Genomic DNA, 17,332 nt, shown 5'->3' with positions numbered 1-17,332 from the left:
GGCGCCCGCGTCCGTGCCGGTGCTCCGCCACCGCGCCAGCGTCGATGCTGCCCCCAAGAGCTACGATGCGCTGTCCGGTGTGGCGGCCATACGAGCGCGCTTTGAGAAGCGTGGTTCGTCCTAGCCGGTCGTAGGCTCCATGATGGCCGACGCCAACAAGCGCATGGATGAGGATAAAAGTGGTGTTTTTGTATGTGCTAGTAGTCGTCGTCCGTGTCTACTTGGTCGCTGTCTTGCCAATGTACTTGGAGGGCATGGTAAAGTCGGCGGTGCCGGCGCCGTACTGGAAGAGGCGGCCGCAGACGGGCATGACGTCCCACTTGAGCTTCATGGTGACATCGGCGCCGCGGAGCTCGTCGTGCTGGTCGGCGAGAAAGTACTTGACACCTTCGTCGGTCCGGCGCAGCATCGCCTCGTCCTTGCTTTGCACGATCGCGTCCCAGATGACCACCTCGTTCTTCATGTTGGACGCGCTCGTGTACTCGGCGACAATGTACACGAAGAGCTGCTTGGTGTTCCAGTTGAAGACCGAGCGCAGGTCCGCATCCAAGTCGAACGAGAGCACGGCCTTCTCCGTGCGGTCGCGGTACTTCTTGAGCGAGTGCACCGTGTTGAGCGAGAGCGTGTGGATGACCGGCGCCGGCTCGTGGAGGTACGTGGTCAGCGTCGTCAGCGCGCACATGATGGACATGGCGGTCATTGCGAGCGTGAAGAGCGCGTTCGCCCGCGTCCAGATCGTGTGCATCGTCGTCGTCAAGCCCAACTGTGGTTGCCCACGTGGCCCCGTGATCCGGATACCGTGCCCGGTCATCCGGTTCACGGTACCATCTGCGGTTTCAACGACTAGCCGCACGCCATTTTACGCCTGAATCGCGCGATCTTGAACACAAGAAAGTTGGGTGTTTTTCCATGTTTCGGTTTCAGCACAGCGAAATATGCCCAAGTCCGACGACGACAGGCTAGTCGCCGACGAGGTAGTACGGATGGACGCAGGCCCTATCTTGATGCACGTAGGCGACGACGAGCATGGAGGGATGCCGGCTGGTAGAGCACGTTGCGGCTCGGCGTCGACTGTCGCCGTGGATGCGCGAGCTCGTAGGCGCGAGTTCATGGCATGGCTGGATGAGGCACGGAGCGCACTAGGTCCAGCTCCTCGCCTCTGGCGACGTGGCTGTAGACGTGCTCTTGCGCACCGTCGATGTACATACGAGTGAGCCACGGACGACCCATGCCCATCGCAGGACGTAGGTGGAGCTTGCGACGAACGTCCCTCTCGTGCCATCGACCGCGTCGTCGCCCGTCTTTCCGGCCCTGCAAGAGCTGCTCTTTGCTTCAGTTGTACCAAGTCTATCGATTGCGCGTGATCGAACGTCTGTAGATGGGCCATCGCTGGGCCCCCAACCTGGTCTGGGCTGGGCTTCTCTGGCCATTGAAGACGACGACATTGGCGCCCCGCAAGGACCTGCATATGCTCATACACGTGCACGGCTGCAGCGTCCTTATCCCTCTCTTGCTCGTCAGCCTTGCGCTCAGCTGCAGAATACGTTTGTCATGCATGCTTTGTAGTCTGTCCTTGGTGCCCTTCGCGTCTCGTCGGCGCCGCCAACGGCCGACGACCTCCATGTGCTCCTCGAGACGCGCGCCAACGTACGACACGACTTGTTTTCTTCTGCATATCAATACCAAGGTCGGAGGTGGCTGCACATTAGGCGCGGCGACTGCCGTGGGCCGCGATCTGTGCCGCACTGCCTCGCAGCCGCAAGGTCCAGGACCAGTACCGCGCTTCTTACGTGGCGGCCTGCCATCGCACCCTCCACGTACGCGTTGATCGCTCTTGGGTCATAAAAACACTGTATGTACTAGCGCTCTCCGACCGCGCCTCTGCGCTACCGCTTCGTGGGCTTTGACGTCGACGGGACGTTGGTGCGATATCGCACGGACCGTATCCTGCGCGACTCGTTTGCGGCCATGGCCCGCCGCCTTTTGCTGGTGCCGTGTTCCGATGGATCCAAATCAATCTATTGTGTCGCTTGATACAGGTCTACCCCGCGCTGCAAGACGTGCGCCCGCCGACGTGGCGCCCCGCGCTCGCCCAGCGATCCGTGGCGATCGATATCGACGCGGGGCATTTCTTCCTTCTGGGCGACGACAGCAATACGATACTGCGCGCCTTCCACGGCTCGCGCGAGCTCGTCGACGGCGTTGCAACCTTGCCATGCTCGGCGCTACTGTACATGCACACCCTGCAGGATGTGGTGTTTGCACCGCTCTTTGCGTGGCTCGTCGACGCCGTCGACAGCGGCAACGTACATCCGCCTACGCAAAGCGGCTCGTCCTCATGCAGTTGTAGCTCCCGACAACGCCAGGGACCTACGCGTCGCTGGCCAGCAGCGTGCGGCTGGTGGCGTATCAGTACAACGCCCAGGAGCTCGAGGTCATCGGCCACTTGCACACGAATGTTACGTTGCTAAATACGCGTAGCCAGCCCTCGTCGCGACGCCAGCACAGTACATATTCGCAGCGAAAGCCACCGCCGCCGTCCTCACGCAGCTTGCGAAGCGGTACACGCTCTTCATTCTAACCAACGGGACGTGGGACCATGCCAACCACGTGCTCACGTGCGCGCTGGGCGCTGGGTGGGAAGGAAATTTTGAGTTTGTCCTGACCGAAGCAAGAAAAGAGACTTTCTTTGCGCGACAAGTACCGACCCGGCCCTTCCACGTCGGTCGAGTTGCTGCTGCTGCGTTGCTTGTTAAAGGGTAACCAATGCGCTCTTTGGGTAGCAACTGCGGCCGAATGGCACCCGCTGTCTCGCGCCGAGCCCGCTACCACTGACGGGTCGCTACTGCGGTGGCGACGCCAGCAGTCTGCACGCTGCGTTACGTGTCGCTCCAGACCAAGTAGCGTGCTCTCTGCAAACGGTGTGTCGGATGAGGCGGTAGGTGTGCTACGTGGGTGACCACCCTGTCCAAGACGTCGAGCTGCCCCGAGAGTGCGTCGGCTGGGACACGATAGCGCTCCTCGAGGAGCTGCGTCCTTTCGTACGCTCGCACTCTCGACGCGTGTCCTATCGACGGTATCGTAGAAAGAGGAGCGAGCGCGATGGCCGTGGCTCTGTCGCCGCCGCCATAAGACCGCGCCGGACCACGCCATCGCGGTGCCGTCGCAGCTGGGCTACGTGCGCGATGTCCCGAGCGCAGTCGGCGCCCGCCTTCTTAGCTCGAGTGTCATGTGCATCGGTTCGATTGACGAGTTAGGACGCTACGTCTAATGTCGTCGTCTACTTGGTGAGCTCCTTGTTCATAAACTTTCGCTTCGCAAAGAGCATCCACCACTTGCTTCGCGAGCCGTCGACGTACACGAGCTCGATAAGGCGCATCGCGAGGGCTTCGCGGAGCTGCTTGAGGTACCCGCGCGTTGTCTCGCTCTCGGCCATGTTGGCGGCCATCTTGACCATGCCGCCGAGCGGGAAGCTTGACTCGCCGGGGATCGCAAAGCTGTCGGCCGCGACCTGCGACAGCTGACGCTGCGCATCCGACTTGGAGCTGCAGCGCTCGAGGCGCTTGAGGCACATGTGCGTAAAGAGCGTGCCATAGACAAGGACGCGGTCGGCGGCGCCCTTGATCTCGTAGTTGGTGAAGAGCACGTTGGCCCGGAAGAGCGTCAGGATCTCGTCGACGACGTCTTCCTGGTCCTCGGGGCATGGCGGCGCGGGCCCGCGGGTGCGACTCTTGAGCGGCAGGAGCGCAAAGCCGCACGCCTCGGCGCATGGCAGCTCGTTGTACATGGAGTGATACGCTGGCATGATGGCAGCCTCTTGCAAGATGACGGAAGGAAGCGGCCAGCGCCGAGATTAATTACCCGACTTGACGTTTGTATGTGCTTTTTTAATCTTATCCATCGACTTATCGGCTTGGTCGCACTTACGGGAGCAGGGCGTTTCGTCCGGATAAAGATTTGACATCGACTAACTAAACACATGGCTAGTCGATCCATACAAATCGGTCCTAGTCGATGAAGCGCAGCGAGCACTAGCATGCCCCATGCGCTGCTTCAAGTCGACCTCTTGCACCTTATTGCACGGTACCTACCGACGCGCGATGCGTTCCTGTCATTCATACGAGCCATGCCACGCGACTGCTTGGGCTACCCGCTGCAGTGCTGGCGCGAGCTGTCGACGCGCATGCCACTCGACGAGCTCTGGCCGCGGCTCCGGCTGCCCGCGCGCCTGCGCGACGATGACGCAGCGCTCTTCCGCGGCGCATCGCTCGTCTTTTCACATGTCGTCCTCTCGCAGCCACTCGACTTGACGCTATTGCGGCGCTGTGTCCAGCCGAACGCGCGGCTCCAGCTGCACGCGTCGAGCCTGCCGCTTGCGCCGACGCCCGCCTGGTTCCAGGAGCTCGCGACGTTCTCGGTCGCGTCACTGCAAGGTGCTCGACGCAGTTGCGAAGGTCTCACATCGGCGCTGCCTTTCTTCCGCTCTCTTTGCACACTGGACCTCGGGCGCAGCGAGCCCATGACGAACCAGCAGCAAGGCGACTTGGTGCATGCGCTCGAGACTGGGCTGCCGGCGCTGTTGTCGCTGCGGCTGCGCCACGAGCAACTGACAAAGGAAGCGCTCGGCGCGCTCGCGGCCTGGATCGCGACGCGACCTGTGCGTGGCGTTGGGCTCGTGGGCTGTGGCGACGCTGCACCGCGCGCGTTCTGCACCGCCCTGCACGCCAGCGATACGCTGCACACACTTGATATGGAGCAGAGTCCATTGGGGCTCAAGATCTGCCGCGATGTGTCGCCGGGTCACTGGCCCCACCTGACGACGCTTCGTCTCCACGCGTGCGCTCTCACGGCCCGCAGCGTCAAGAAGCTTCTGCCGGGTCTGCCAGCGCGCTCGCTTCGCAAGCTTGATCTCTCCGAGAATCCCATTGGCGACAAAGGCCTCCAGCTCCTCCTCGAGTGGCTGCCGGCGAGTAGCGTGCACTACTTGCAGCTGGCCAACGCGGGGTTGACGCCCAAGGGACTGATGGCACTCGCGTCCACGCTGCGCCGGCCCTCGCGCCTCGTCACCGTGTACTTGGAAAACGAAGCGATCGACGATCGCAGCCTCGCGCGGTTTGTAAAGCTCACTGCGCAGTCCCCGACCTTGCAGTACTTGGCGCTCTGGCACATGGCTGTCGCCGTTGAGAGCGCCATGGACATGGTCAACGCGCTGTACCACAACCAGAAGCTCGAGGTCGTGCTCTTGGGCTCGAGCGCGCTCACGACCCGCGCCGCGCAGATCGTCGACTCGTGCTATGGCGTGCGCGCAACGCGCTTTTCGTGGCCGCGCCGCCACTTGCGTCGACGCCATTGGACATCAACGCGCTGCAAGCTACGCTCGACAGTGCAGTGAACCAGCGCAAACGAGTATTGCCAACGTGTACGTGGGCCCACGACTAACCCCTCGAAGTACATGTGTACAGTACATTAGTCGACTGGGAGCGCCTTTGCAAAAGGCCGTACGTCATACTCCTTTGAAATCGGCGCAGGTGTCCATCGCGCTCAGCGACAGTGCTATCGACGTCTGCGTTCTTGTCATGCAGACGATGCAAGCTGTACTTGCATGGAAGATGACCATGGTCCTCCATTCTTCGATCCCCTCACGCACCCTAGCCGTCCTGTCCCATAGCAGGGCCGCTACGGAGACGAGGGATGGATCCATGAGGAGACCGCTCTCCGTTCGTATGGTACGCGGTGCGGTCGAATGTCGTCAAGTGGTGTAGCCAGGGCGTTTGGTGCAGGCTCTGCGACATGACATCTGGGGTTAGGGTACGACGGAATCAAACACCCGGCACTTAAAGGTTTGTTGGGCCAGTGGCATCCGCACGGGGATTCTTCTAAGTGTGATTAGGACGAGTCGGTGCCAATTACAGCACAATGTTGTCGATGAGGCGGCAAGCGCCGATCTTGACAGCCACCGAGATCACGGCGCCTTTGGTCGTGTCGACGAGCTCGAGCTCTTCCATCGTCTCCTTCGAGCCGACCGAAATGTATTGGATCTCGCCCACAAGCGGCTCGGTGCGGTAGATGCGCTCGATCGTAGCGCGAAGCGTCGCCGCCGGCATCGTCGGCGTCGTCGCCGCCTCAAAATCGGCCTTGGCCTGGCGCAGACCGGCGTAGAGAACGCTCGACGCCACTCGCTCGTCCGGTGAGAGGTACTGGTTGCGCGTCGACATGGCGAGGCCGTCGTCTTCCCGCATCGTGTCCATCACGCGAAGCTCGATCGGAAAGTTGAGGTCCTCGATGAGTCGCTTGATGACGACACATTGCACCGCGTCCTTTTGGCCAAAGAACGCGTGCGTCGGGGCCACAATGTTGAAGAGCTTGGCGACGACTGTCGAGACGCCGCGGAAGAAGCCAGGCCGGCACTGGCCTTCGGGCACGTCGTCAAAGCCAACCGGGTCGACGTACGACCTACTCGTTGGAGTGGACGAGAGAAAAAGGGGCGCATGGATGGCTACCGGTGGTCGGGCAGATACATGGTGGTCGTCGTCGGCGCGAAGACGATGTCGACGCCCTGCGCACGCAGCTTGGCCATGTCGGCCTCGAATGTCCGCGGGTACTTGTCGAAATCTTCGTTGGGGCCAAACTGCGCCGGGTTCACAAACACACTCGAGACGACGACATCGCACGTGGCCTTGGCCTCGGCAATGAGCGACATGTGCCCGGCGTGGAGGCCCTACGACGCGGCTACGTGCATGCTTCCTGCTGGCATCGTCGTCGCTTACCCCCATCGTCGGGACGAAGCCGACGGTCGCGCCCGCCGGCACCGCGGCCCTCGCTTGGCGGAAGGACGCAATGTCTTCGCAGATCTGCATCGTCGACGCATGGCGCGTGCCAAGGCGCGAGGCCATGCGCGCTGTCATCTTGGTCGTTGTCAGCATTGTCATCGACATCACCGCTCTCGACGAAACTGCATCAAATGTGTGGTGCGTTTGGCATGCCAAAAAGAGGGACCGTATTGTGGTTTAGTGACGCAAAAGGGTGCGCACCAGCTTTTAGCCGCGCAGCTCGCACCGTTCTCGCACCAGATATAATCCGTTCTAGCCCTGGTACTAGCCCCATCGATATACCATACATATATACCAACAACGCAATAGGATCGCATAGCTGATCGTCGTCGGTTGCGTACTTTCTTGCACAAGACGTCAGGATTCGGGTCCTGGCCTTCTGGAGGTGCGCCCTTCGCTCGTCGCAGGGTCCCAACGACGCCGACCAGTACAGTTCCAGCGAGCTGTTTCCTGGCAAATCTTAACATCTTCTCCATTCATACGTCTCGCCTTGAACTCGCGCCTTGGGCTCGTAACCTTGCTCTGACGATCACCACGACAACCCGACGATGTTGCCGCCGAACGAATAATGCAACTTCAACCACAAATGTTCATTTTCGAAGACGTCGGTTGGCTGCTTGGATCGCCCCCGAGATGATGTCTCCGTCCACTGCTACGTTGAAAGGACTAGGGACTCGATGCAAGAAGGATCGTCCTGCTGCTGCGTCCAAGGTCCAAGGTGCGAGACCTGGTCTCGCCTGCCGTGTCCCACGGAGGACGGAGGCTCACGTCGCAGCACCAGTCGGTTGAAGCTACAGTGTACCGACGTTGTCATTTTTCACCATTTCCCACCGTGTCCATCGTCGTGCAATCATTTTCCGTGAAAAAGAAGAGATTGGGATTTTGCCGAATACTACCGTGTCATCGCAGTCGACACGACATGGAAGCGTGGGTCGTCAACGAAGTGAACCACGCAGAGGAATGCCAATCGAGGAATGTCGTCGTCTGACTTGATTACTCCCTTTAGATAGCCCCGCGGAGATGCGTCTCTCGGACAATGCGCCGAAATACTAAAGCAAGGCGAGAGTGTGCGACCAATGGCTTGCCTTGCTACCGTGTGCTGATGAGGTATCTTCGGGTCCACAGTAGTGTTTACCAGTGATCGATGCAACATCCTCGCTTCGCGCGCCCATTGGGAACCAAGATCAACACTCACATGTCAGTAGAAACGAATCCGAACCGCACGAGGTTGCTACCAGCAACAAGAGCTCGAATTCTCTTCTGGTAGACACCACGTATGCTCCATGAGCAAAGCATCGTCGGTGCTATTAGTACAGGATCTGAGGAAGCACGGCGTGGTGAGGAGGATACGGTCAAAATTTGGCTGGCCATTTCCATCCGCCAGTTTCCCACATGGATTTATCACGTGTATTTATCACGTCCGAATTTCAGCAAATCAAGAGCGTTTGCAACATTAGAGGAGCGTTTTGGCATTTTCGCTCCAGCCACCAAGCAGCAGCAGCAGCAGCCCAAGCATGTTCGGCGGCGAGTTCACCAAGGTCAAGGCCATCACGAGCCTCCGGCCGGCCGACCACATCGCGGTGTGGGACCTCAGCCGGTGGCCCATCAAGTACCAGCACCATGGCATCGTCTGGGCGGCCGGCGACTCGGAGGACACGGTGCAGATCTGCCACGTATGGAGCCCGCTCGTGGGCTACCGCGAGGCGCAAGCCGACTCGTGCTTCCGCATCTCGACGCTGCGCGAGTTCCTCTACAACCGGTCGCTCGCGAGCCTCCGCGTTGTCGAGTACCACACGAGCAGCCTCCGCGAGCTCCTCTCCAAGTGGGGCGAAGTCCATTACACCCGCGCGGACCTGCCCGAGGTCATCCTCGCGCGCTGCAAGTTCCTCATGGGCCTCGGCAAAGGCGAATTCAACATCTTCAAACAGAATTGCGAGCACGCGGCCCATTGGTGCATGACGGGCGAGCAATGGTGCAAGCAGAACCTCACGCGCGCCAAGGGCCGCGTGCCCTTTGAGCACATGGTGTCGCCCGAGCAAGTGACCGCGCTCGATGACGAGATTGACGCGATCAAGACGATCTCCAAGAGCGTCGTTGACAAGACCCTTTCGCTCAACGGCCAGTCGGTCCACCTCCGCGTCCTCGGCGCGACCGAGTCGTTTTTAACCATCTTGCCGAATGGATACCTTGGCGTCACCGAGACGCGCGGTGACGCGTCGGCCTTCACCGTCAGCACGTCCTCCAAGGTCTACAACTCGATGAAGGTGAGCTTTCAAGTCGGCGGCAAGCACATGTACAGCCGCAGCACGATCTCGTGCTACCGCCAGATCCACATGAAGAAGTACAACTTTTGGCGCGGCCGGCCTGGCATGACGTGGGAACTCTCGTCGAACGGGTACATGAAGAGCATGAACCAGCACCGCCGGTACATTGGCCTGCGCACCGACAACATCTTGGTCGATGTGAGCATGCGCGGCGACGCCACGCGCTTTGAGCTCGTGCCGCTCGACGGTTCGCAGGCGGCGCCGTACGATGCACAGATCCGCAAGCTGCCATCGACCAAGGCGTTTGAGCTCGCGGTGCACAAGTCGATGCGCAACCTCGAGGCGCGCCGGAGCGGCCACAAGCCCGAAGGCGGCGAGGCCAGCATCGACGAAGGCGACGAGAAAGATGAGAACGACGAAGCGGCCACGTACAAGGCGTTTCCGAGTCCCCGGGCCGCCAGTAGCCCCAAAGCCGCGCTCGGCCACAAGATCTCCATGTAAGAATGCCTCTGCCGCTGTCATTGGGAATCAGCGCGAGGACCAACCAGAGAAATTCAACCCGATGCATGTCGACGCGACAATTTGCACACTCTAAACTAACCTGCTTTACCAACCAATATCCATGTCCGTGTCATCGGAAGCGCTCAGTACGAAGGTCAGAGAGCTACAAAGCGATCTTTGGCATGGCGCCATCACTCTACATTTTGCACATAATGCACACTCGTCGATACGAGTAGCACGCAAGGTAGACACTGCACAAGCAGATGAAACTACAACGATTTCTCAGACGGGCTCGCGATGACCTGTCGACTGCCTCGCCCGCGCCACTCGAATATGAACGCGTGCATGGCGATGAGCAGATGGACTACACTTTAATGACGTAGTCGACTGTATTCCAGCCTCTACTCAATGCGTCGGCGACCAGAGTACCCGTTGGCGCAGAAACGTGTGCAGTCGCAGAACGTTAGGATAGATTGGCACCAAGCTCATTGTGGCATTGTGGGGCTGCGAAATCATCGCCAAGAGCAATCAGCTACACTCGGAGTCCGAGCGAGGCGGCGCTGGAATCCAGTTGACACAAACAGTGTTGCTTGACATACCACCAAACGTTGATGGCGTGTCGTGTCGGAACCAGTCTACGACTTTGTCGCGAGTGATTCCTTATTGAGATGACTCAACGTGGCGACGAGCGGTCGATCACGTTGATGGTTGTCTATTGTGCTTTACTTGGACTCTTTCTGGCTCTGCACTTGCTGGCGCATGTTCTTCCACATCGAGCCCGAGACTTGCGACGTCTCGCCCGACCCGCCGCGCTCGCGGTTCATGGCGGCGCGGTCGTGCACTTGCTGGCCGAGCTCCGTGTAGTACGGCAGGTACACGTGGATAAAGCCTACGCGCCGCATGTCAAGAGAGCAGACAAAGGCGCAGCTCGTGTACCGATCGTAGCCGTCGTCAGGGTCAGGAAGCCTGCGACCGCGTACTTGCCAACGTTGTTCTTGGTCATGCTTGTGGGAATGGCCGCATAGACAGGCGAGTGCGCTTCCTGAAAGGCCATTGGTGGAAATCAATTTGTATTTTGAACCAATGGCATTGCACAAACGTGGCATCCACGAAGGCTTGCGAAGCCACATCATGTGCGTTTGTCATTGAAGAAAGCACTGCGGCGCGTCGCGACTCGGGTGCTTCTGAAGCATACCATCCAGGGCCATCTTGGCGTGATCTTGAACGCGCGGGTCGTCGGGCAGTGAGCGCGCTGCCGTCTCGACGACGACCATGCCGCCAGCATCCAAGACGGCGTATTGCATTTCCTCTAGCGTCGTTATCGTCAACGACAGAATCCTAGCACGCAAAGCAAACCATCCACGGCGCATATCGTAGATAGAAGCCAGCAGCCCGAAGATTGTACTGTCGGGTCGGTCGGAAAGTGCTTCATGGCCGCTATGGCCGTGTCGACGCCACCTTTGGCCACCGTGTCGAGGACGCCGCTTGGATTTTTGCACAAGTTGGCGAGGGCCAAACACCCGAGACCTTGCAGCGATGGATGCGTGGGGAAGCGCTGCATGGCACCAAGGATGCTTCGTCGGCAGTCTTGCGTCGACGCATGCGCCGGTAGCGCGCCCAAACCTACTCATGATGGTCATCGTGTGCTGCGTGTTGTTTCTACCTGGATTGCCGAGGAGCGAGAGACCCGCCAGTTGCGCCCGCTTGCTATGTGCGAGCACACGCATCGCGTGCAACACACACGGCAGCACCCGCGCATCGGCATACAAGGCGCCGCTGTCTCCGTTGGCTACACGGTGGTTCAAGACATCCCGTGACGCTTCGCACGTACGTGCTGACGTGCTGTAGGTGACCAACGCTTCCAACGCGTGCAGCTGGAGCTTGAGATTGGACGACTCATCGACCATGGACGCGATGGTATTGACAACGTCGACGGGAAGGGCGTATAGTGCACTAGTCGCCTCGCTGCCTTCCGCATTGGTCATCCGTGACATGCTCGTCGGCTCTTCGTCCGTCGCATCGTCGCTCTCGTCGGGGCTCCAAAGCCCTTGGAGCCGAGCTAAGAATGAAGGCGGGGGCGTTGAGGTGGCGGTAGGTCCGGCGCACTGTAGGGCACGACTACGGGTTCGTTTCTCGGTGACAAAAAGAGCTCGTCGTCGGCGTCATTATCGTCGCTGCTCGCGCGCATCAACGCTATCTGCGGCATCAACCGAGCGAGCTGGGCCATGGTTTCGTGCGGTCCGCTCTGCGACCAAACGCAATAAGTCATTTTTGGACACAGTAGCAGGGCTGTAGTGTAGTACATGTTGGTCGATGTAATCGCTGCACACGGAGAGGATCGCGCGTGCTTGGCACACAAACTGCAACGCTGCTAGGAGTGCAGCCGAAGTACCGGCGGGCGGTAGACGCTCCACCGCGAAGCGCAGCGTGGCGTGATCGGCCGACCCAAACGAGGCGAGCTCGTCGTCGATTGTTGGATGGATCGAGGCCTCGAGGAGCGCAGCAAAAGCGACCTGGAGCGGCAGAAGAGGGTTGGCGTCGACGGACATGACAAATTTGGTTCGTTTCAGCTCGAAAACGCTCGTGGCAGCCTCAAACGCGGCCTGATTGCCAAGGCGGGCGCGCGTTTGCTACAAGTGCTGCTCATTCGAGTGGCTGCCATCCAGTCTACTAGTATTTGATATGAGCTAGAAGAGTTGGTGGTGTCAGGTAGTTGCCTTTAGGTATCGGATAGTACATTGACATTTTCATTGGCCAAGGAGCTAGGAACGTGTAGTTCAAGCCTGTACCTGGACACTATGGGTACGTTGTAGCAAGAAAATGAATTCATGTGAATATGTCCGTGGTTATCGAGCTCTCTTGAGATGCTTCTATGGGTACAAGGCTGCTTGCATGATTGCGTCGGCAGCAACGGTTTAAGAGGTGACAACTACGCGTGCGTCGAGTGGCGTCGGTTCGTTGCGCCGGGGGTCTCGCTGCATTGGTTGGTCGAGAATGACGCGAGGCCCGTCACTCTGTTCGGGTGCAAAAGATGCGCCAGCTTCTCGAGCGTTGTATTCGCGGTTGCCCCCGTTGTCGGTCCCAAAGTCGTCGTTGTGGTGGCGCTCGCGCGGGTTCGAACCGAGTCCCGACGGCTACGACACTCGGATGAGGCCACATATCTCAATAAAAAAATTTACCGATTCAAGCGCGCTTGGACGAGCAAGTCGACCGACATGGTGTCGTGTTGCTCGTGCAGGCGGCTAATGCTGTCGACGCAGAGGATGCTTGTGGCGTTGATTTTCTTGCCCCACTGCGAGTAGACGCCGCCAACGTCCAAGTAGAAGAACGGGCCGGCCGGCCGGCAGCGCGCTTCGACGCGCTTGGGCGTGCCAAAGAGAACGGACCACATGAAACGTTGCACTTGCTCTGCGGTCACATGGCCCTATATTTTATCGGCACATATTTTTAAGTATCGCATTTGGACAAAAGATTAGGGATCGATCACCTTGTCCAAGTAGCGAAAAAGCAAACTGGATTCGCCGATGATCGCGACGGTCGCCCACGGCGCAACGACGTTCTCGGCCGGCAACACAATGTCATGCAAGAGGTGGTCACCAATGTAGCACACTTTGGCCTTCTACAGACACACAATATCGTCCATCTCTGCGTAGACATGCAGAGATATATGGTCGCACCGGCCCCAAGGTGAGCATGAATTCGGTAATGTTGCCGCCGGCGTAGACATGGCCGCGCTCGAGCATCGGCGTGGTCAGTGGAGCCAGCGACTTGGAGCCGCTGTGCACAATCGGCACTTCCTACGAAAAAAAGAACTTAGTTTGTCGAGCATCCTGTGCTTGGTCCTCGTTGGAATACCATGAAGCGTTGGGTGTTGAATGCGTCAAAGAAGACGCTCGGCATGCTTTTGGTCACAATGACATCGAAGAAATGAACCCAGTCTTTCCCGATGGAATATTGGAGCACCTACAGCAGAGTTCGTTGTCGTCAGATCGTAGAGTCGCGCCTCGTACTGCGTTGGTGTGTTCCCACGAACTATTGGTGAGAAGGAACATGCGCTTCTTGGCATTGCTCCGAATGTGCTCGAGCGTCGTTCGAACGTTAGCGTTGTAGCGCAAGAGCACCTCGGGTGTTGCAAGCAGCGTCGGCTGTGGAGCACATTTCGCGCATGAATCGTTGACATACAAGAAAAGAGAGGTTGGCGTACGAGAAAATCAGCTGCGTAGTACGCCGTCGCAGCGTCAAATGCGATCGCGCTCAGGACACTGTAGGCCGACTAGATCGAATTTAGAAACGCGTCCATGTGCATGCGCAAAAGAAGAGACGACTCGTACCCGCGGCAAGATAAACTCCATTTCGTGGAGCACTTCGTCGTGGGGACGCACATACCCGATTTCTTCGTCCGTGATCTAAAATCCACCATGACAGTTATGTCCAGAGAGTGGATAATACTGTCATAATACCGCGCCATGCTCGTAAATGTCGATGAGCCACGCAAACAGCTGCGGAAAGATCATCTCGGGCACGGTGTGAATGATCATCCAGTCCGTCTCGGCGCGGCGCGGCAGCGGGTACTGCCAATTGAGCTGGTGCAAAGGAATTTCCCGCGAGCCGTGGTACCCGCAGAGGATGTCGCCGTTGCTGCCGAAAAAGAGAAAGTTGCCCCGCACTGTGTCGATCGCAAGCCCGCGATGGGCCAAGTGCGGCTGCCAGCCGGGAGCGCCACTGGTTTTGAGATTGAGAAAGGCCTAATACCACCACATATCGATTATTGAGACAGGCGGGGATTGCAAACGACGCGCATGCGTACGGCTTGGATTTTTGTGTACGCGCGCTCAAACGAGGTTTTGAGCAAATGCTCGGTCTTGAACTCGGCCAGCGTGTGGTCAACGTTGAAGCCGACCCAGTCGTAATGTCGGAATGCAAACTGGAGCGACGGGCGTTGCTAGCCTCGTTTTTATAAGAATTGACACACATCCAAATCGGTACCTCGTGCAAGTACTTGGCCGCGCTGCTGTCGCTTCGGAACGTCATGTGCTTGGCGCGCATCTGGATCGCGTGTTGCGCATACAAGTGCAGAAAGTGCGACTTGTGTGCATCGGCGCATTCCTTCCAAAACTCATCGGTCTACAAACGCATGACAAATTTGTACAACCTTGCATTCTTCAGCAAAATAAATGATGTAGGTAGACCTGCGCCGGTGGTAACCACGTCTCGGTCGGCTCGTCGCAGAGGCTTTGAAAGTCATCGGACGTCCCACACGCTACAATGCGCTCCGTGTGCCGGTGGAGATAAGCCTACAGGTACGGTGTGCGGTAAGCAGCGATGCGATAGCGAAACGAAGAGGACCGACCATGACCATCGAGACCAGACCGACGCAGCCGTTGACTAAAATATGGTCCATGGCCCGAAGCCGCAGCTGGGCTGGAAACGAAGGACTCAGTGGGAGCAGCAGTAGCGTCGTCAAGCACTCGACGCGCGGGAGCCGCCAGTCCGTGAGCTTGGCATGTAACTTGGGATTCTAATTGATAAACATTTTTCAAGTTGCCGTATAAAACGACCCAAGGATGCTACTACCAGCGTCTGCAGGACCGACTCGAACGTGTCCAAGACGATCGGCGTTGTATCACCGTACGGCAGAATACACCGGTCGTTGTGCGGCAGTTGCTCTCGCTACTTGAAAGCTTAGAGGCAACGCGTGGGTAGCATCGTACTACATGAAGGATAAAGGTGAGGACTTTGATCAAGTCGGAGCGCGCGTGGAGCTCGGGGAGGAGGACACTGCTCATGGCAAGCACCTAAGAGCGCACGTGAAAAAATATCAACGCGCCCGACCATCGATAGATGCATACAAAGGGCGCGAGCGTCGTGTCAATGAGCACAAACTTGGAGTCCTTGAGCTCCGAGACGAGCTCGACCATGTGCTTGTCATCAAGCAACGTCGACGGACGAACTTGGCGAAGCCGGCGGCCGCTCAGCACGGACGCATCCGGGTGGATGGCGGCGGGAGCTACCATGGCTTGCGTCGGCACCGCCGTGGGCCCGCCCGTCGACGCTGAGGCCACAAACGAGATGAACCCCTAGGATATGTTGGCATCCCTCGTTCCAGCTGGATCGAGTCGAAGGACCTGCGACATCTTGGTTCTCGAGCGCGTCTTGAGCTCGGTCGAGATGACGTCCATCCAAAATGCACGTCTTCGCAGCGACGCCGGCAAGCCCGACGCCACCATGGCTGTAAAGTTCTTGACGCTCATGCCATGCCACGCGACGAGGTCTTCGGTCGCGCTGCCACGCCGGCCCTTCCGCGTTGGCGACGTCGTCGTTGGCGCCATCTTTCCTCGTCACAAGCCGTCTCAACCGGCACCCAGGAATAGATTCCAGCTACGTCAATGACAACTCAACGGCTCGGCGACCCAGCTTGGACGGTGGCCCTTTGCCTGCAACAAGGGAGCTCAAGTCGGCTGCGCGGTATCCCAGCATGGACAGACGGTGAATTTACTACCAAGGGAGGTAGTACATTGCAGTGGCTTCTCTCTCTTGCGACTACGCTTCATGGAGAAGGAAGGAATGAATACAAGGTGGATTTAGTATAGTAAGTTTGCACTCCTCTAATTACCGAGAAGGTCGTAGTCGTCGAGCTTGTCGTTGTACTTGAGGATCGTGCGTTTGATCTTGGAGCTGTCGACCCACGTGACAAAGTCCTCAAACGACCGCGTGACCATGAAGGCCGGGTCCGTGACCGTCGTAGGCCCAACGCGCACGTGGCCTTGCTCGACAAACGTCGTCGCTTCCTTGATGTTTTCCGACATCTTGAGGCGCACCATGACGACGGGCAGGCGCCGCCGGCACATGGCCGACACGTTGAGCTCTTCGGCCTTGAGCAGGCTCTTGGTGCCGTTGATGAGGCCCATCTGGTAGAGCTTCTCGAGCAGCGCTTCCGTCGTCTTGATGCGGAACGGGTCGTTGGCCGGGCGCTTCTTGAGGCGCGAGACGAGCCGGCCGATCTCGCCCACGACCTTGTTGTACTTGTGGTACTGCTCACGGTCGGGCAGGCGGTAGCGGCGGATGACCTTGATCTCATGGATGTTGTTCTCGCTGCGCCAGTCGAGCAGGTCGACCTTCTTCAGGAGCTTCTTCTCATGGAACTTGAGCTGGCGCATGCTACTTGAGCTTTCAGTTGAATTTTCTGCGTCATCATAACCAAGCCAACCAATCGTTTCCGAGATGACCTTGCTAGTAGCACAACGTGCTTGTAGCGAGGGTAACCCGACGTACACGATTTTCACGACACTCAAGAAATAGTGTTTAGCAGAAAGAGGACGTGTCAGCATCTACCGGTATATACCGACGCGATGATGGACGCTACTATATAGGAGGTGGTATGGAAAAGAAGACGCAGAGGAAAGGTCGTGGTGCAAGTACTGCATCGCGCTAGAGAGGCCATTGGAAGGAGCAGAGTGCGCTGCGACCCACGACACACACTATTTGAGGTAAGACCGGATACTGCGTATCCGGAGATAGAAGATCGAACTCGCGCGAAAAGTCGCGGGCAGATTCTAACGAGCATGGAGTCGCGCCCGACCCGCCCCGCGCCACGCAGCATGGACTGGGTCGACAAGGACGTGGTCGACGAGCGCCCAGCTGCCGTCGTGGCGCTGCCGCCGGCGCCGGCACCACGCGTTGCGCCGACCGCGGACCCGCTCGCCGGCTTTGCCCGGAAGCGCATCGTGCGGAGTTCCT

The 17,332-nt window shown here is 58.7% G+C and overlaps 11 protein-coding genes across 11 annotated transcripts in view; 4 read left to right on the top strand and 7 right to left on the bottom strand.

The window, feature by feature from the left end:
• The window catches only part of SPRG_19468 (hypothetical protein), a gene marked incomplete at both ends in the record, with an annotated part of 2,884 nt that extends 2,760 nt beyond the window's left edge, over positions 1–124 (top strand). Inside the window, one exon of the mRNA XM_012342007.1 lies at positions 40–124. Within this exon, the coding sequence (XP_012197397.1) occupies positions 40–124 (85 nt within the window). The remainder of the gene's footprint in view (positions 1–39) is intronic.
• Positions 125–168: 44 nt separating this feature from the next.
• SPRG_03152 (hypothetical protein) lies at positions 169–786 on the bottom strand. The gene has a single exon (XM_012341745.1). It carries the CDS (start codon positions 743–745, stop codon positions 218–220), a length of 528 nt encoding a protein of 175 aa, XP_012197135.1. The 5' UTR covers positions 746–786; the 3' UTR covers positions 169–217.
• Positions 787–1,026: 240 nt separating this feature from the next.
• On the top strand, positions 1,027–3,132 carry SPRG_03151 (hypothetical protein; the record flags this gene model as incomplete). Its single annotated transcript, XM_012341744.1, has 13 exons — positions 1,027–1,095; positions 1,144–1,200; positions 1,249–1,335; positions 1,379–1,516; positions 1,567–1,647; positions 1,710–1,817; positions 1,864–1,989; positions 2,040–2,306; positions 2,351–2,434; positions 2,482–2,721; positions 2,784–2,900; positions 2,943–3,033; positions 3,086–3,132. 13 exons carry the CDS (start codon positions 1,027–1,029, stop codon positions 3,130–3,132), a joined length of 1,512 nt encoding a protein of 503 aa, XP_012197134.1.
• A 148-nt stretch (positions 3,133–3,280) lies between these two features.
• Positions 3,281–3,805, bottom strand: SPRG_03150 (hypothetical protein; the record flags this gene model as incomplete). The annotated part of the gene is made up of 1 exon (XM_012341743.1): positions 3,281–3,805. The coding sequence occupies one exon, from the start codon at positions 3,803–3,805 to the stop codon at positions 3,281–3,283; it is 525 nt and encodes a 174-aa protein (XP_012197133.1).
• Positions 3,806–4,126: 321 nt separating this feature from the next.
• On the top strand, positions 4,127–5,392 carry SPRG_03149 (hypothetical protein; the record flags this gene model as incomplete). The annotated part of the gene is made up of 1 exon (XM_012341742.1): positions 4,127–5,392. The coding sequence occupies one exon, from the start codon at positions 4,127–4,129 to the stop codon at positions 5,390–5,392; it is 1,266 nt and encodes a 421-aa protein (XP_012197132.1).
• Positions 5,393–5,769: 377 nt separating this feature from the next.
• SPRG_03148 (pantoate-beta-alanine ligase) lies at positions 5,770–6,930 on the bottom strand (the record flags this gene model as incomplete). The annotated part of the gene is made up of 3 exons (XM_012341741.1): positions 5,770–6,453; positions 6,501–6,718; positions 6,768–6,930. Coding segments are annotated over 3 exons (928 nt in total), but the record flags the coding sequence as incomplete, so codon positions are not given.
• Positions 6,931–8,274: 1,344 nt separating this feature from the next.
• SPRG_03147 (hypothetical protein) lies at positions 8,275–9,709 on the top strand. The gene has a single exon (XM_012341740.1). It carries the CDS (start codon positions 8,345–8,347, stop codon positions 9,593–9,595), a length of 1,251 nt encoding a protein of 416 aa, XP_012197130.1. The 5' UTR covers positions 8,275–8,344; the 3' UTR covers positions 9,596–9,709.
• Positions 9,710–10,161: 452 nt separating this feature from the next.
• SPRG_03146 (hypothetical protein) lies at positions 10,162–10,649 on the bottom strand (the record flags this gene model as incomplete). Its single annotated transcript, XM_012341739.1, has 2 exons — positions 10,162–10,484; positions 10,532–10,649. The coding sequence occupies 2 exons, from the start codon at positions 10,647–10,649 to the stop codon at positions 10,318–10,320; spliced, it is 285 nt and encodes a 94-aa protein (XP_012197129.1). The 3' UTR covers positions 10,162–10,317.
• Positions 10,650–10,737: 88 nt separating this feature from the next.
• Positions 10,738–12,144, bottom strand: SPRG_03145 (hypothetical protein; the record flags this gene model as incomplete). Its single annotated transcript, XM_012341738.1, has 6 exons — positions 10,738–10,904; positions 10,952–11,218; positions 11,259–11,384; positions 11,427–11,654; positions 11,702–11,840; positions 11,899–12,144. The coding sequence occupies 6 exons, from the start codon at positions 12,142–12,144 to the stop codon at positions 10,738–10,740; spliced, it is 1,173 nt and encodes a 390-aa protein (XP_012197128.1).
• A 380-nt stretch (positions 12,145–12,524) lies between these two features.
• On the bottom strand, positions 12,525–15,924 carry SPRG_03144 (hypothetical protein; the record flags this gene model as incomplete). The annotated part of the gene is made up of 17 exons (XM_012341737.1): positions 12,525–12,729; positions 12,775–13,019; positions 13,083–13,214; positions 13,273–13,392; positions 13,451–13,558; positions 13,606–13,740; positions 13,800–13,868; positions 13,927–14,001; positions 14,056–14,340; positions 14,403–14,537; positions 14,582–14,719; positions 14,785–14,889; positions 14,946–15,113; positions 15,170–15,265; positions 15,310–15,390; positions 15,445–15,672; positions 15,721–15,924. 17 exons carry the CDS (start codon positions 15,922–15,924, stop codon positions 12,525–12,527), a joined length of 2,529 nt encoding a protein of 842 aa, XP_012197127.1.
• Positions 15,925–16,152: 228 nt separating this feature from the next.
• Positions 16,153–16,777, bottom strand: SPRG_03143 (hypothetical protein). Its single transcript, XM_012341736.1, has one exon. It carries the CDS (start codon positions 16,750–16,752, stop codon positions 16,201–16,203), a length of 552 nt encoding a protein of 183 aa, XP_012197126.1. The 5' UTR covers positions 16,753–16,777; the 3' UTR covers positions 16,153–16,200.
• Positions 16,778–17,332: the final 555 nt, after the last annotated feature.

This window comes from Saprolegnia parasitica, assembly GCF_000151545.1.
Source record: "Saprolegnia parasitica CBS 223.65 unplaced genomic scaffold supercont2.8, whole genome shotgun sequence".
Taxonomy (NCBI): domain Eukaryota; phylum Oomycota; class Saprolegniomycetes; order Saprolegniales; family Saprolegniaceae; genus Saprolegnia; species Saprolegnia parasitica.
Note: the sequence above shows the minus strand (reverse complement) of the source record. Positions and strands in the feature narration are given on the sequence as shown.